Source organism: Athene cunicularia (genome assembly GCF_003259725.1).
Source record: "Athene cunicularia isolate RWA chromosome 6 unlocalized genomic scaffold, athCun1 chr6_part1, whole genome shotgun sequence".
NCBI lineage: Eukaryota > Metazoa > Chordata > Aves > Strigiformes > Strigidae > Athene > Athene cunicularia.
Genome location: NW_020799105.1, coordinates 11991027 through 12007254, shown reverse-complemented (window position 1 = coordinate 12007254; position 16228 = coordinate 11991027). Strand labels below are relative to the sequence as shown.

The following is a 16228-nucleotide window of genomic DNA, read 5'->3' as shown; positions in this document are numbered from 1 at the left end:
AAGAGACAGCCTTCCTTCCTTCCCTCCCCTCCTTCCCCTGGAATGAAATGAAAATGGTTTTTTAATGGAAAACATCTTAAAAGAGACATAAGTAAAAAAAAAAATAGGTGTTCTGCCCTCTTCCATGTTTCTACTGTGTTGGGCTATCATTGATAATCTGACCAGTTTGTGGAAGATAAATGCAGAACTGAATTGTCTTAACAAATGTTAACAGAAAGAGAACCTTTGTGGTGAACTGATTTGTGACCTACTAATGTTGTTGTGTTATGTCTGCTGAAAGAGTTTGACATGTTTTCATCCTGAATGTACCTGAGACTTAGTGCTTCACCTAATAAGGACTGCAGAAAGTAACAATTTCTGATGTGTTGACTAGCACTGTGTCTGTGTGTATATAAACAACTGTAACTCATAGGGATTTGTATTCTATATTTGTGAGGCTGTAAGGCTACAAATAGCTGGGCAAATTCTTCCCTAATACCACAAGTGCAAATTCTAAAAAATTCTGGTTATTTCAGTTGACATTTTATTCCAAACTTGCATCAGTGAAACAGAGAGAATTAGTCTTAAAGGACTTGTATATGTTCTGTTATGAGTGTGAAGAGGAGGAGGGTGGCTTTTCCTCATCTCTTGAAGTTATGTTTGTGATATACTCCTTCGGCTTCAGGCCTCTCTATTAATATGTTTTGAAGATCACAAGGATATAAGCTTCAAAAGTATCTTGTGAATCAGTGGCTGGAGGAATGAGAAACAGATCATCCCTTGCAGAAGGCAATTATGATTTAATTGTTTATGCATTCTGGCCAGTTGGCACAGCTGGCATGTATTGGCTGTCCGGTTGGCACATGAGTGTCTTCCTATCAATTTGTTCAGTCAGACAGGTTGAGGGTCACAACCTGTCGCAGGTGTCTCTCAACAGATCTCTCAACAGAGCTGTTTTAGTAGATACTGAGAACAGAGGAGACTAAAGAAGGGTATGTGGGAAACTGGGTATCATTAATTCAGCTGCTTATGACATACCTGACTTTCTAAAGAAGATTAAAGCTAAAATAATTCCGTAATAAAAATCGCATAGTTTCTGTTCTTCCAACAGCTACTTTCTGCATCTCACAAGTTCATCCAGTGAGATTAGACTGTTTGATTTTAATTGCTTTAGTTTGCTTCCAAACTCTTTATTTGAAAGATTATTTAAAAATTTCAAACAAAGTTTTTTTCTCTTTTAAAAGTGTTGGTAAAGGTCATTGGACAGTAAAAAAATCTTATTCATTGGTCTCATTGAGCATAGCAGCCCATCTGTATAGACAGGCATAATGGTTTATAGTACAATAGTGTAAATCAATGTTTGTTTGAAGCTATTATTCTCTAATAATACAAATGTTCCAAATTATATAGTATGGCATTTTAGAGAAAAAGGTAGTTGTTCTAAATAACAAATAAGGTTTAATTACTGTAGTATTTCATAAAGGTAAGAGCATAAGAGTAACATGTGTTTTGGATGTTCAGATCTTTGCTGTTGATGATGATATGAGGAGTGGGGAAGTTCTTACACTTTTGTGAAAGTGCTGATTCAACTACTAATTGATTTTTTTTCTCCTCTTTACCCACCTCCATCTTTGTCTTACAGTTCTGGTGTAACACAGCAGCTTTCTTTAGCTATTACTGGTTTTCTCAGTTCTGCTTACAGTTGTATCTTGTGTCCCATACCAATTCTAAAGTGGCTTTTCCAGGTAAGACTATACTATTCATGCAGTTACATTCTATTCAGGTATAATACTCTTCCTGGAAACCAGTTGTAGCAGGAATGATGAGAACAAACTTGTAAATCTGTTGCATTAGGTTAACAACTTCTAAATTAAAAAAAAAATATTTCTGGGTTCTGATTTGTTCTCCAGTCTGAAATACTTCTATTGTCACTGGGGGTAAAACACCTAGAGATGGCTTTTTTTCCACACTTAGAGTGGCTGCAAAGCTGCACGTCCCTGTCCATCTTCATATGTATTACTGCATTTGAAAAGGGCACAGCATATGCTACAAGAGAAGAGATTTTAGGATATACTAGTGTGGGCCAAATCACAAACAAATGTTAATCTTGCTTCCTTCCACCAAATAAAAAAAAGCACATACTACAGAATGTAAAAGTGCAAAAGTACCATTTCTACATATATCACCACCTAAGTCATCAGATACACCTACATTATCAGATATTTTTCATTTGGAAAAGGTCGATGTACATTATGGCTCAGGAAGAAGTCTGGAGACATTCTCAAAGGAAATGTGGTAACTGTCTGCTTTCTAGATGTCTGTGTTGGTGTCTAAATCCCCCGGAATTTACATTTCTGCTACTCACAACAGTGCTCCTCTCCAATTTCCATTCTTTTATTATTTACCATATTCTAACTGTGCCTGAAACAAACAAAAAAGCTGGACCATCTGTGAAATTGCAACCTGAGCCTGTTGACTGGCTTTCTGCTCTTGTCAAAATGGAAATGTTTTGCTCCTCCATATCCTTCCCTTCATCCAGTAAAAAATTGTCTTCTACCCCTTCTGTGAGCACTGGTGTTCCTCTAATAAGGAGGAAGTGAAGTGGGAGCCAATTCAGCTCACACTTGGGGGGAAAAAAAAAGAGTTTGCTGAGCTAGTGAAGTGCTCCAGGAAACCTGAACTGTACTTTGTAATCACATTTTTGTAGCTCAGAGTTCTATGAAAAATGAAGAATTCATTGTTTTGGTTTAGTTTTTCATATGTTCAACTTGCCCATGACTGGAAAATGTTGTAGTTAACTCTGTTGTCCCAGCTCCTGATGAGTTCAATTTGATCACAGATGCAAACAGGTTCCAAAGGGATACATGATACTTTCCATTCTCTTAACCCTCACTGTCTTCTTATGAACCAAAAGATTCAGCATGGGGTTACAGCATTCTGATGTTGCAAATAATTACAAGTATTCATAGCATCTGTGCACTGCTTGAAATAATCGATATTCACAATATTGTGTTCTCCTTGGTGTATCTTGCTTTGACATTATGGGGTTTTTTTTAATGTTTTTTATTTTATATTGCCAAAGAGTTGTTTGAGGGTTTTTTAATCAAAATAAAACTGATGCCATCATGCACCTTGGTGTTTGACATGTAACTTCTTTTCTTTCCACAGATGATGTCTGTCCATCCTGACTATTGTGTTTCCACCCAGATTTTAGACAGATTGATGGAGATAACACTAAAAAATGGTGAGTATTTGAAGGATGGAAAACTGACCACCTGAATGAAGGCATTTCTCCTCTGTTAAGTATAGAAAGGTATTGGGGAGGAAGTAAAAGGCACTGACTTTGTTCTGTGATTCTGGCATGAATTTAGGCTCTTCTGTTACTTACATAACACACAAATCCTAGGAGTTGGTCTTCACTGAGTGTGTGCAACCTGTACCACAGGATGTGGTCTTGGCATGTATTTGGAAAGCAGTACAGCTGGTACAGAGCCTTTTAAACTCACTTTTGTTACTTCATAAATAGAATTGACCTGAAGAGGAGCCCAGTCTGCTCAAAGTTTACTCTCTTTTGTCTTTTACTTTGGAAAATGCAGAGATGCATTTCATAGCTTAAGGACTACAAGATGTTTTTCACATAGTATGTAGCACTGCATAGTTCACTTTCCAGATACATGGCAAAAGCGAAAAGAATCATACAGCTGCACAAAAACACTTGCAAGGATCTGCTTCAGCCCATGCTGCTGCCGGTGTCTTGTGTTTTGCCTTTCTTCACCTGTATCCTCAAATACTTCTCAAGTACAAGTTCCTTTGTATGTTCTCCATGTCTTCATTTTATTCAGATCATCAGAAGTCACTAATTCATTTGTCTTTCAGTTAACCTCATAGAAGTAATGCCATTCTTTTGAAGTACTTGCTCAGATCTGTGCAAATTGTACCCTGTATTTTGAATCTTGTTTGAAATCAGACTCTGAGCCGATATGAGAGGGGAATGTAGCTTCCTTTAATGCCAGCAAAGCACAAAATAATCTTGATTCTGAATGAAGAGCTGATGAATGAACTTTCAAAGGATTTAGACTGGTAGAGATCCCAGCAGATCTCCGATCTTGGATTAGGATCAGTTAGGCTACAGTTGCTCCTGGAAAGTTGTGTCACCATTTCAAAACTGTGGAGTCTTCAAACCGTTCTGAGACATTCTGTTCCAGTGCTTAACTAAGGATGCATCTTTTTTGTTGTTTTACCAAATTGAATGTTGAGAACCGAGCCTACAGTGTCTTGAGTGTTTGTTCCATTTTATTTGTTTTTTTTCATACAAACTTAGCTCTAAGACATAAAATTGATCCTATTCAGAATTCTGGTTCTGTCATTGTTTGGAAAACACTGTGTCTAGTTTGATGTTACCTTGCTAGCGTAGTGTCCTATAGAGAATCCTCTGTTCAGTTTGCAGACTTTCAGATAGGAGTTATCATACAAATCATCCCTTTGGCAATGAGCTTTGTTTCTTATTTCTATCAAATAAGTGAATTCCATCTGTTTAACACTTCTATTCTAGAAACCTTCCCTGTTTCTAAATCTTTACTTAGCTCTACTTCCAGTCCCTCTGTGATAACATCCTCTTACCTGAATCTGCACAGAATGATTATTTGTGTATTCTCTTAAAAGTAAATATTGCATCCTTGCTTATTCTGCTGTGATGAAAGAGCAGTGAGGGAGAATGGGTGGAACGTTAATTCACTTGTTACATAGGCAAGATATTTCTCTAGCATAAAGTACTGTGTTAGGCTATATTTTTTCCCCCTCATTGTTTTGAAGATAAGCGTATTGCTTAATGTACCAACTCTTCTGAGATGAGACCTGGTAGAATTGATGCAGACTACTGAGATTAGTTGTTTCCCTTAACAGGAGCTAATGCTAAGAACTAAATTTAAAACTAATCCATTCCATGTCTTTTACTTGTAGCTTCCATCAGTGATGAACAATCTAAACCATGGATTCCCTCACTAGCTGATGTGTCAGCTGTTTTTGTCAATATGGGTGTTGCGTTTAGATCTCTCTTTCCATTGCAACATCTTCAGCCCAACTTTAAGGAGAGTGATATTTTGTAAGTGTTTTCCTTTTGATATTTATGGCTTAGATCCTGCGAAAGCAGGCCTTGTGCTTAGAATGTAGAATGAGAAGGTGCTCCTTTATTTCCCCTCCCTTCTATCAAGCCTTCTCTTTAAATTCTCAGCTCAGGTCTTAAGAGTAAATAAGCTAGAACTATCAAATAATGTCTGCCAAGTAAGGGTTCAGCAAACAAGAGCATTTGTCCTTTGTCCTGCACCTTCCTAATGGAGGTTTCCAAAAAATGTTGCCTAAATAGCTAGGCAGAGTGTAAGTAATTGGTTACAAGTTGAGATAGATGTATCCTCTGCAACTGAGGATTGTTTTGATTTGAAGGCATTTTCAAACATGCAGGTTTGGTTTTTTTCTTCATTTTGATGCAAGTAAACCTTTGTGGGCTTTTAAGTTGTTGATTTATTGCTCAGATTAGTGTCTGTTTTATTAGAAATCAGATGCAAGAAACAATGAGTAAACAGCAGCCAAGAGGAGACCTAGCTTCTACCAGTCCAGTCTTCTCCAGTCTACCAGAAAACAATTTAATTAATGTGATTAAGGTGAGAAAACTCCAGTTAGTGTGAGAAGGATTTTTGTGGTGGGTGGAGTGGGTGAGTTGCTTTTTTCTGTTTTTTAGCAAAAACTCTGAGGTCTTAATCTAGTCCTTGTCATGTTTTGCGAGTAGACAGAGCTATCCTGGGGTTTCAGCTTCACATTGAGCAGAGCTTACTGCAGGCTTGTTGCAAATTTTGTTTCCCGATTTCCATTGGCTTCACTCATAACTGCACAGTTCTGCTGCCTCCCTTTTCCAGCTGTAGCACTCTATCAAACGTCTTTGGTCCCTTATGTAGAAGAAACTCTTAATTTCTGTGCTCCAGCGGAAATGGGAAGGGAAGTTGATGTTGGGTGGTATATCTTACGCTACCTCAGCATGTTAGTGCAGCTCTGAGATATTCGATCAGTGCCTGTGCAGCACCAGGGAAATGAGGTGGGAGCTCATGAGGGCAGGTGGAGCTGTGACTGACTCTCCTGTGGAAGTGAGCTGTTCAATCCATGCAATGTGTCCTGCGAGACCAGAGGCTGAATGAGTGCTTGTCATAACTTCACAGGCTAATTCTCTGTGGTTAAAGGTTGTATGGTGAAAATACTGACTTTATAACTGATTTCAGTTCCTTGTGGAAGTGTTTTAATCCTCCTAACATAATTTCTTTAGATTTTTAGCTATAAAATCACTTAGTTCAAGAGGAAGCATGCAGAGCATCTCTATTAGAGACAGAATAGACATCTCTTGATTCATTTGTGTTCTCATTTATACACACATCCCATATTGTATGTAACCTAAGTGATAATACTTGGGTGGGGAAAAATAATTTATGTTTTCAGTGTTACTTGTGTATTTAGAAGGTCTGTTGGTCTTTCATTCAGTTATATGGGGATTGTCTGTGCAGTGGAGAAAGATCTTCTGCCATTGTTAAAAGATGAGCCTCCGACAAGTATTAAAAAAAAAAAAATAGAGTGCAGTTACTGGAAGATGGGGAGATGTTAGTAACACAAGTGTTGCAAGAACAACATATCATTTGAGGTGCATTTTAATGTAGGGGTGGAAAACTTAAATTCTCATGGTACTTTACGCTAATCCAATTTCAGGTTTTAATGCTTTTTATTTCTTTTAAAGTTTCTAGGTTTCTGTACAACAGTAATTCAAGGTGGATATACTGATCAAGAAATACTACTGCTGCTTTTATTGCTATTTAAAATAAGCTTGGAGAAACAGCTGAAGGAAATTCCTTTGATAGATTTTCAGTGCCTTTCCATAAAGCTTCTGATAAGTATAAAAGACTGGGATACAAAGGTATAACTTCATAAATAATTTTCTTGTACTAGATTTATGAAACTGCAACTTAATTTTCAAGAAACGTCTGTTTTGAAGTTTTTGATATATCAGAAAAATACAGCTTGAAAATGTAATATGAACAAATTGGGAGCTTTGGATTTATGTGAGATTTAGAAGGTGGGAAGGAATACTGTGAGGGTTTTGTTGCATGACATTATGCTTGCCTGCCCTCTTCTCCAAGGGGACTGTTGTAATGAACCTGATTTTATATTTACTGAAATAGCTATATGTTTAAAATGGCTCTCTGAAAGAATGAAGAAGTGATTGCACTAAGCTGATAAAATGTGATTAAAAGCAGTCTGATCTCAACTATGCTATTGTAAAATAATATTTAGCAGACTTAACTACAGGTGCAGTGCAGAAATATCTTTATGCACATCATCTATTGTTAGATCAGTTCCTTTTAACGTTTATGGTGTGTGTGTTTCTAGGGAGTAGGTGTGTACTCCTCTGCAAATGAAACAAATGCCCACAGTATCTGTTCTTCAGTATCAGGATTTTTGTTGTTGTTCTTTTAAAGATGCCTGAGCTCTGCCTGGCAGTAAGTGAACTCTCCAGTCATCACCATAATCTCCTGTGGCTAGTTCAGCTGGTGCCGAGCTGGATAATACGTGGACGGTAAAGATACTGTAACATCAGAAATGTGTAGTGTCATTAACAGCTAATTTATTTGTATAAGAGCAAAGTCTGATAAATGTCATAGATATTAAATTTTCTCCGGGTGATTCATGTCTGACAATTAAAAGCAATCTGTCAGGAGTTCTGCATCTTTGAAATTAATAAATGATAATGTATCTGAGTGAGGAGAATGAATTGGGTCCTCAATTTCAGGCTTGGAGGCAAGCATCTAGCAGGGTTTACTTGTGCAGAAGAAAAGCTACAATGATATAAGGGTACTTACATTTTACTAGCCTATTTACTAGTTTAATAGCACCTATACTTAGAAAATCCAATTTAATAGTTGTAGGCAAGTTTATGTCTAGGAAAGCTATGCATAGCCTCGTATTTTTTGTAGAAACAGTGTGGATTTCAGAAATTCTCTGCAGAATAAATTTTTTTAATTGTTTTTCAGGGAAGTAAGAAGACGTCTTAGCCTAGTGATCATTTCAAAGCTTCTTAATAAAAAGCATATAGAAATACCTGATGACAGTGACAAGCAGGTACTGCATGTGTGTGTTGCGTGTGTATAATTTAAAAGTTTAGAGAACATATATATTATTGTGTTTTATGTTTTAATACTGTAGGCCTATTTTCAAGAACCTTGCAAGATGACCAATTAGTAATTTTTAGTTTAGTATTAGAAGTATATTTGCACATGCATGTAATCTTCATGTTCTGCAGCTTCTAAATGCAATATTGTTTATGTGCCTAAACATTCATTTTGCACATTGGAAAGCAGTCTACACTTCTTTTAGTCTTCCTTCTGTGTTCATGTAGAGTCACTCTTTGTTTTTGTATGGTTGTCTTTTATTGAGGCAACATACAAACACCTTAGTTTGTGAATAGTCAAAAATTACCCAGAGCATGAAAACTTCCATTTTAATTAAAAATCCCTTTTATATTCTTGTCTTAGTAGACAAATAATATTATAGTGCCACTGAATTTCCAATTTTCTGTTGCCAGTAAACCAGTGCAATTTGTTAATGTTTGTATCTGTAGATGTCTCTTCTGTATAATTTTCTGGTGTACATGAAACCTTCTAATCTACTAAAGAAGATGAGAGAAGGACTGGAGCAGCAGAGTGCTAATAGAGACCATATTCATACACAGCTAGAACAGGAGGTATATAGCTGATAATGCTTTTTTGTATTTGTCTTTTTATGCATCTTCTGCAGTTTTGAGTGTTTCTTTTAATTTCTGTTAACTGAGGACAGTTCTGTACGTGCACTGTACATTCACTACTTTGCTGTTTATCTGCATAGTTAAAATGTTACTCATGTTCAGTTTTGGTTATAGTCATGGAGGAAGGAAAGAGGTAGCATGTGATGGAGGAAGCTGTCTTAGGCCATTTTATAAACGGGGAAATCAGCCATTCAGAAAATCTGACAAGTCACATGGATGTCTTGAGTCCTCTATCTTCTGTAATCAGAAGACCATCTTCCTGCTGATGTAATTGGTGGGAACTGTTTGATGCTGAGCCAGACTGTCAACTGCAGGCTTCAGAAAGAGATATATGGATCTTCTATGAATATTTTCTCAAACAAGTATTAGAAAGGTTTAGTATTTCCATCCATTCATCCAGGAATTGAATATTGATTTGGTTGAGTCTACCATAGAATCTCTTAGCAGGTATTTTGATCTATATGTAGATGATGGGAAAATAAAGCCAACTGCTGAATTTCATTTTCATTTCATTTTAAAACTACAGAAAGTTTTGTAGGTTACTTAGGTAACTTAAAACAGTGTAATAATGTTTTAAAATGTTTCTGATATATTAATGTACTGTTTCAAATTGGTTATTTAGGCAGATGTGTAGATATACTTGTCCATTGATCTGGCTGTTGGAGGAATCATTCCAGAAAGCAAAGACAGTGCTTTATCTAGATGTGAAGAGTTACAATTGTGCTTTAACTACTAAAGCTCTTTTGATTTCTCTCCAGGCATACTACCTAATCTACATTCTCCTTCGTCTAGTCAGTGAAGCTAGTTTCTTTGATGTTGTAAATTCTAATCAAAGGGTAAGTAACTTCAGTGGCTAGATCTTTAGATTTTAAAATATCATGCAGACTTGGTCTGTTTTGGTAAGAGCTGTATCACGTGATAGAAGATCACCAGTGGATAATAGCACTAGGGGAAACTTTTGTTTAGGGCCAAAGTAAATGCAGAAGAGCTTTCTCTTTATTTACTGCAGAGAAACAAACCTCTTCTGCATTTCTGCAAATGAAACTACCTCAGAAGAGATAAGGCTGTGGGTCAGCAGACATTTATGTTAATCTGTCTCAGAAAGTAATGGGAGATTAACTCAACACAGAAATTCTAAGAAGTGTAATGATACATGAACTTTTGAAGTAAGGTTGAATTTTTCAGTCTAGAAGAAAACCACTTTGAAAATATCAAGTGAAATATGTTCAAACTCATCACAGTTTTCTGTGCTGAGTGCAGCCTGCTGCAGCAAGTGAAAGCTAGGACTGTATCTCTTCTGTTCTCTGTAGCAATAGTTCCTTTGTACCATGTGATGTGAATGTTTGTTAGGTAATACCTTCTGCTTAGCCTTTCAGTAATCCTGTTCAGATTTCTGTGAGCATTTGCCATGAGTTCTTTCCTGCAAGGTGTTTGTGTACACCTTCTGCCCCATGGAAATGGGGGCAGAAATCTGCCTTTTAAGAAATCTGTCATGTGAACTGTTTGTGACAGGTAAAGCAGTAACGTTTGCTTACATTAAGTCTATTATTCATTGACCTGTCAGTCATCAAGTGGCAAGAGGGGTGTGGCTGAATATTGTGCAGGCTAGACTTTTTATAAAATCAATGTAACTCTTTCATTTCCGGTCCTCTTCCAGTTAGATGGGGTAAATTGTCATGGTCTTGAGACACCAGCAAATGTTTGAGTAGAATTTCAGCATCTCGCCTGTTCTGCAGAGCAGAGTTTCTTTGCAGCTGTTCAGGGAGGGATTAACAGGCGTTTTATGAAGAAATTTGCAGAATGAGAAAGATCGTGGGAGTCATTATCAACAGACTATGAAGTTGTGAAACCGCTTTATTAGCATAATCAGAAATTTAGAGAGAAGTAAAAGATAAGCGAATAAACCTTGGCAGTGTTTTATGGGCTCAGCCAATTCTTACAAAAGAAAATTACCTGAGTCATTACTTACAAGGTTATTTTTAGCTATTGTAACTTATTTTTTCTGCTGATAAAAAGATCTGAATGTCACTGCACTTGCTACTTTGGAGACAGAAGGGATTTACAAATTAGCTAGTAGGAACTTTAAAATTTGTGAGGTATAGCTCTGCTATACTTAAAAGGTATTTTTCTAAAGCTCTTAGACCTGGTTTACCAGGTGCATATCAGCAGCTGATAGAGGATGTCGTGATCTTGTTTTCTTCGGTTTCCCCCTTCTTTACTGGATATTTCTGAGAAAAATTCAAACTGAAGCATGTAATTTTAAAATTGAAATAATATTTGAACAAAGTTTTAAGTTTTGACATGGAGGATTTAAATAGCTGTATGCTTTTGTCTTTATATAGCAACACTTGATGAAGCTTTGTGGTGCCTTAGATAAGCACATAAAATGTGATATTAGGGAAGATGCAAGGCTGTTTTATCGAACAAAGGTAAGACATGTAACTTTTTTTGTTAGTTTTGGGTTGGGTTTTAGCGTTCTTGCTGTGTGATGTTGCCTCATCTCAGCCCTGGAAATTGTAAGAGTTCCTCATGGGTTTGTTTTTCTTTCTGGTTTCTCTGTTTACATCATGTCTTTGCATGTATACAAATATATGCCCATTTTAATGCACTGAAAATACTCTTGCTGAACGCAGGACTCTAACAACTGTAAAATGTGAGCTTGTCTTACTTTTAGTCAGGCATCTGAACTTTTAGACTGACAGAGTTGCTCCATTTCTGTTCCTGGCAGTCACTGATAGTTGACTGCTTTTAAGAACAGAAGTTACATGCAGGGCAGAATACAAAGGTCTGAAAAACTGGCCTATCCTGTGTACGTCTGTTTTATTTTCAGATTAATGAGCTAGTTAAAAATTTTGTGGACTTAAGACAACAGTGTATGTGATGTAGCATCAAGTTTGGATAATTGCCTTTCATTTGCTTTGTGGTGTGGGGCTTACTAATGATAGTTGTAATTTTGTGACTTTCATGCTTTGCACACTGTTGTAGCAAGCCAAATCAGATCAGTGGTAAAGTGACCGACCTCAACTTTGAAAAGCCTTGGCTTCTTCACTTTAAATCATACAGTTGCAGTTGTGTGCATCCTTACCTCTCAAGAAGATTTTTTTTTTTTTCTTCAGCCAGATTAATAGAGCATGGATCCTTTTCACAAGTCTTGCCTTGGATTCTTGTATCTCAGGTTGCTTTCACTTTTGTTTCTGTAGCCCTTGCACTGAGAGGGGGAAATTTTACTCTCCCCATCTATTTGTGTAGTGGTACAGTAACTTCCAGAGGATACCACTGTGCTGGGTTTTAACACAGCATATAAAGCAAATCTCAATTCTGAAGGGCTTGCCTTAAACACCTGCTTGTGATTGGTTATGAAAAAGCACAGTTTTATTGTGTAAGGAATTAATTTCAGAAGCAGATAGTGCTGCATAGTTGGCTTTTGTGATTGCAGTTGCAGCCACCTCTTCTAGGGTACAGACTTGTTTAACAAACCGAACTGACCTGAAGGATGAGGTGGGGGGGTGTTTGGAGGCCAGAGGCTTGCATGCTGATTCCAGACACTTAACATGGGGAGTCATGTGCCTGTAATATGTTTGTGTGGAGTACATGAATTCAGAGTCCCAAATTACAGGGATCTGTTTGGAATTGATGTGGTGGTGATACTTAGTGTCAACTGTAAAATTGTTCTCCATGTTAACCCAACACCCAAGGTTTATCTGGGGTTTTATGAATTCGGAACAGGGGGAGAGACAGGGGCTGTAATTTTGTCTTTTTTTTAACATAAATGTCTAAACTAATCAATCTGAATTTGCAGGTGAAAGAATTAGTTGCTAGAATATATGGCAAATGGCAAGATACGATACAAACCACTCGGCTTACTCAGGTACTGTAATGAAACCTCTCTTCATATTTCAGGGTGAATTTAACTCATTTTTTAGCATTTGAAAATAGCATGTTCTTTCAAAGAGATTTTTTTTTTCTTCATAAATGACATGGCTGTGGAATATACTTAGATGTATTAGAGTAGATTTCAGTTAAAATTCTTACTTTGCTGACTTCAATAAAACCAAGATTTCATCTTTATCCTTGAAAGTAGTGCTTTTGTAAATGGCTTGTATAATACACTAAAATGCTAGTACTGAGTCAAGTTACAGGGCCTGTCTCTGATTATAGTTATTAGCAGATGCTTCAGAAAGGACGTTGGAACAGGAATGTAGTGATGCACTTCCTGCTGTGGTCTGGCAGTGTGTGACTTTGAGACTACTTGAGTCCAAGGGTCTATCCACATATGTTTAATAGCTCTTGATAACTCCTCCCCCTTTGAATATGTCATATTTCATGCAATGATTAGGAAAAGCCTTTCATGTTCTCGAAACGCAGTAGTAAATAATGTGTCTCATTCATATTTGCCTTCATGATAGCTAGCTGGCCTTGGTGGAGTAAGTGGGTAATTTCTACTGCTATCCAGAGTTCAGAGCTGTTTCTCTCAGTCTAGGGTTGTAAGGGGTTTTTTGTAATGTGATCAGACCAACTGTTTGAGTCCTGTCTTGGAATATAAAGCTACCTGTTTTAGAAAAGCTCAGCTTTCCAGTAATGTAGTGTATCACATAAAATTTAAATGCTTAGTATTTATTTCAGTTCAAAATTCTGTAATCAAGCATTTGTCTGTAAAGACTATTAATTGCTCCCAGCAATGTGCAAAAAAGACATTGTTGGTAGTGTGTGTGGTTTTTGGTTGGTTTTTTTTTTTGTTTGTTTGTTTTGTTATAGAGGATGAAGGGAATTAAGACAGTAACACATGGCTGGAGAAACTACTCAGCAATAGATGAAAGCTGATAATGATGCAGCTCTGTCAGAGTTGTCTTTTCAGAGATGTTTGGGGTTGATTCACATATGGGGAAACTGGCAAGTGTTTCAGAATAAAATTCTAGTGACTTGCAACACTGTGGTGATCTCAAGCTAGACACTTGGCTACTATCCTATCAGTGGTTTTCTGACTTGTTTACTATTTTGGTTTTACTCTTTAGGGAAAACTACATGACTTCTGGGAGCCAGATTCTTGAAGTCTTGCCTAGTTCAGGGAAAGTTAACAGAAAAACTCTGATACCAAGGAAGACATAGAATGAATGGAGCTTCACCTTGGTTGGAACAGAAGAAGAATCTGAGTTCTCAGGAACCTGAGTTAGAAGTTGAGCTTGATTCAGGCAAATAAAATAAACACAGTCATCTAATTAATAATTGCTTTTACTACAAATACATTACTTCTGAAAAATTTAAGTAGATAAAAAAGCCCAGCTATTTAGATAGCTCTGTCTGAATTGGCTAGCAATGTTTTATCATATTGAAAGCTGAGGGAAGTTTTCTCATTTCTGTTGTTAATTGTAAGACATATTTGAAAACTGTCTGTGTGAATTTTCTTGCCAGCGCCCACCTGCAAGTATTGTTTTAGGATGGCTGGGAAAGAGCTGCCCTGTGACACAGAACGTGAGTTCAGTGTTAGACCTGCCCTGTTGTGAGCAGATGAGGAAGTGGTTCAAAACTGGACTGAATAACAGAATTGCCTGCACACGTTAATTTGCAAAGCAGAATTGGTATGATCATCCAGTGTCCCTAAAAGTGGATTCTTTGCTCTGTGGTTGTGTTTTATCAAATAACAAAATGGAATTTGTTACTGCAATGATGCATTCATTTTAACTTCCTCGTTTTCAGGCATTACTTTATTTATGCAGTGAATGTGACTGCACGGGAAGTGTTTCTGTAAGACCAAGTTATAAATGAAATCTTATTGTACCAGTAGTGTTGTTGTACTGCTGTTTAAGAATCAAACACCTGTGTTATCTGCCTTCAGCACTCCCTCTAAATGGAGAAAGTGCTAACCCTAAAATCTCAGCTCAGTGGAGATTTGAGGAGATGAGCTTTTGGCCCACCTATGTAAAACCTGTGAAAGCCATATGAGGTCTGAATTCCTTTCTGTGAAGTTTTGCTGTGCAGACAATATGTACACAAAGCTCCAGGAGCTGTTTGTGAAAAAATCAAAGGAAGATGTGATCTCCTTTTGTGATCTCTGTGCAGATGCCATCACTTAAATGTTTCACTGTGGTTTGTCTGTAGGATGTGTGTATATATGAAGAGAAAGTTAAGGTATTGGGTAGAAACACCAACTGGGATTCCTGTAACAAGTGAGATTTTTTAATAATATCAACGTGTGCATTTTAAAATACTGTTTCCTTTTAATTTTTTAGATTACCTGTCTTGTATGATAAATTGCCTACAACTTTCCAAGATGAGAAAGTAAAATAAGTTTCAAAAAAACCCCACCCCACCTTCAAATTTAAGTATGTATATTACATATAAAGGAACTGCTATAGAATGAATCCATCTTATAGGGAAGGTATTTTATTTGCAAATTCGTATTTAAATGTTTTGTCTTTCATTTCAAGTGTTAGAGAATTAGCCTAAGACTGCAGTGTCTCTGTGCTCTTCACAGGATAATCATCTTATCTTTCTTCAAAAGTTATGCTGTGGCATTGTTTGGGGAGAGGGGGAAGAAAATCCCTTTTTTAAATCTCAACATGTTGTTTAAGAATTGGAAGAATCTACCTCAAAGGGTATCTTTGTTTGGAAATAAAACTGCTTTAGGCTAAAACCAAAAAAATTACATGGTGTTATATATGTATGGCAACGCCATCCTTTGCTCTGCTTGTCTTCGATAGTGTATCAACCTTCCCTCTGGTAGCAGTTGGTTACTCTATTGAATATATTGTATGTAATTTTATTAATGTTTATATTTTTTTCTCACTAATGTTGTATAAAGTTTTTTTAAAAATGCAGAATGTTAACTGTATGTGATGTGTATATATTTTTTTACCATGTAAAGTTGAAGTTGCTGTCCTGTATATTTTGGAGAAGGAGAGGGGTTTAGATGAACAGCTTTTGTACTGCAGTTCAAAGCACATTGAAACTGCTGAGGTTTTTTTTTCCAGATGAAATAGCCACTTTGATATTTACTTTTCTTTAACAGAACAATGAAAAAATAAAACCAGACATGCTTTTCTAATTAAATGTCCCTGGACAAAATGGGCATGCCTCAGCTCTTTTCACAAAAAAAGGCTGTGGATCCTATTTTGGTCTTACGGTACACATTGTCATTCTTGGGTTCACAGCTGATTAGCTTACTATAAATGGAGAAAGTCTTGAAATCATTCTTAGCTCAGCCAGTCCTGTGTTTTCATGCTTAATTCTGTGTATACATTCCTGTATTTTCCCTCTCTCTTCTCCTCCTGCTTTGTCTGGACTTTCTTCCGTCTAGGCTTAGGTTGAATTGGAGCTCATTAGTATCCTTAGAGATGATCCCAAAGCATTGCTGCAGAGTCTTTACAAGGACTGCTGAGCGGAGCACTGCTTCAGGACTTCTGGAATTGAAATAGCAAA

At 36.9% G+C, this 16228-nt stretch overlaps 1 protein-coding gene across 1 annotated transcript in view; it reads left to right on the top strand.

The window, feature by feature from the left end:
* Positions 1–15616, top strand: part of SLF2 (SMC5-SMC6 complex localization factor 2) — a 26341-nt gene extending 10725 nt beyond the window's left edge. Inside the window, exons 6-18 of the mRNA XM_026851510.1 lie at positions 1091–1119; positions 1622–1724; positions 3148–3223; positions 4939–5080; positions 5528–5636; positions 6752–6928; positions 7491–7588; positions 8043–8130; positions 8630–8752; positions 9571–9648; positions 11155–11241; positions 12612–12680; positions 13825–15616. Coding sequence (XP_026707311.1) covers positions 1091–1119; positions 1622–1724; positions 3148–3223; positions 4939–5080; positions 5528–5636; positions 6752–6928; positions 7491–7588; positions 8043–8130; positions 8630–8752; positions 9571–9648; positions 11155–11241; positions 12612–12680; positions 13825–13860 — 1215 coding nt within the window. The 3' untranslated portion in view covers positions 13861–15616. The remainder of the gene's footprint in view (positions 1–1090; positions 1120–1621; positions 1725–3147; positions 3224–4938; positions 5081–5527; positions 5637–6751; positions 6929–7490; positions 7589–8042; positions 8131–8629; positions 8753–9570; positions 9649–11154; positions 11242–12611; positions 12681–13824) is intronic.
* The last annotated feature ends 612 nt before the right edge of the window (positions 15617–16228 follow it).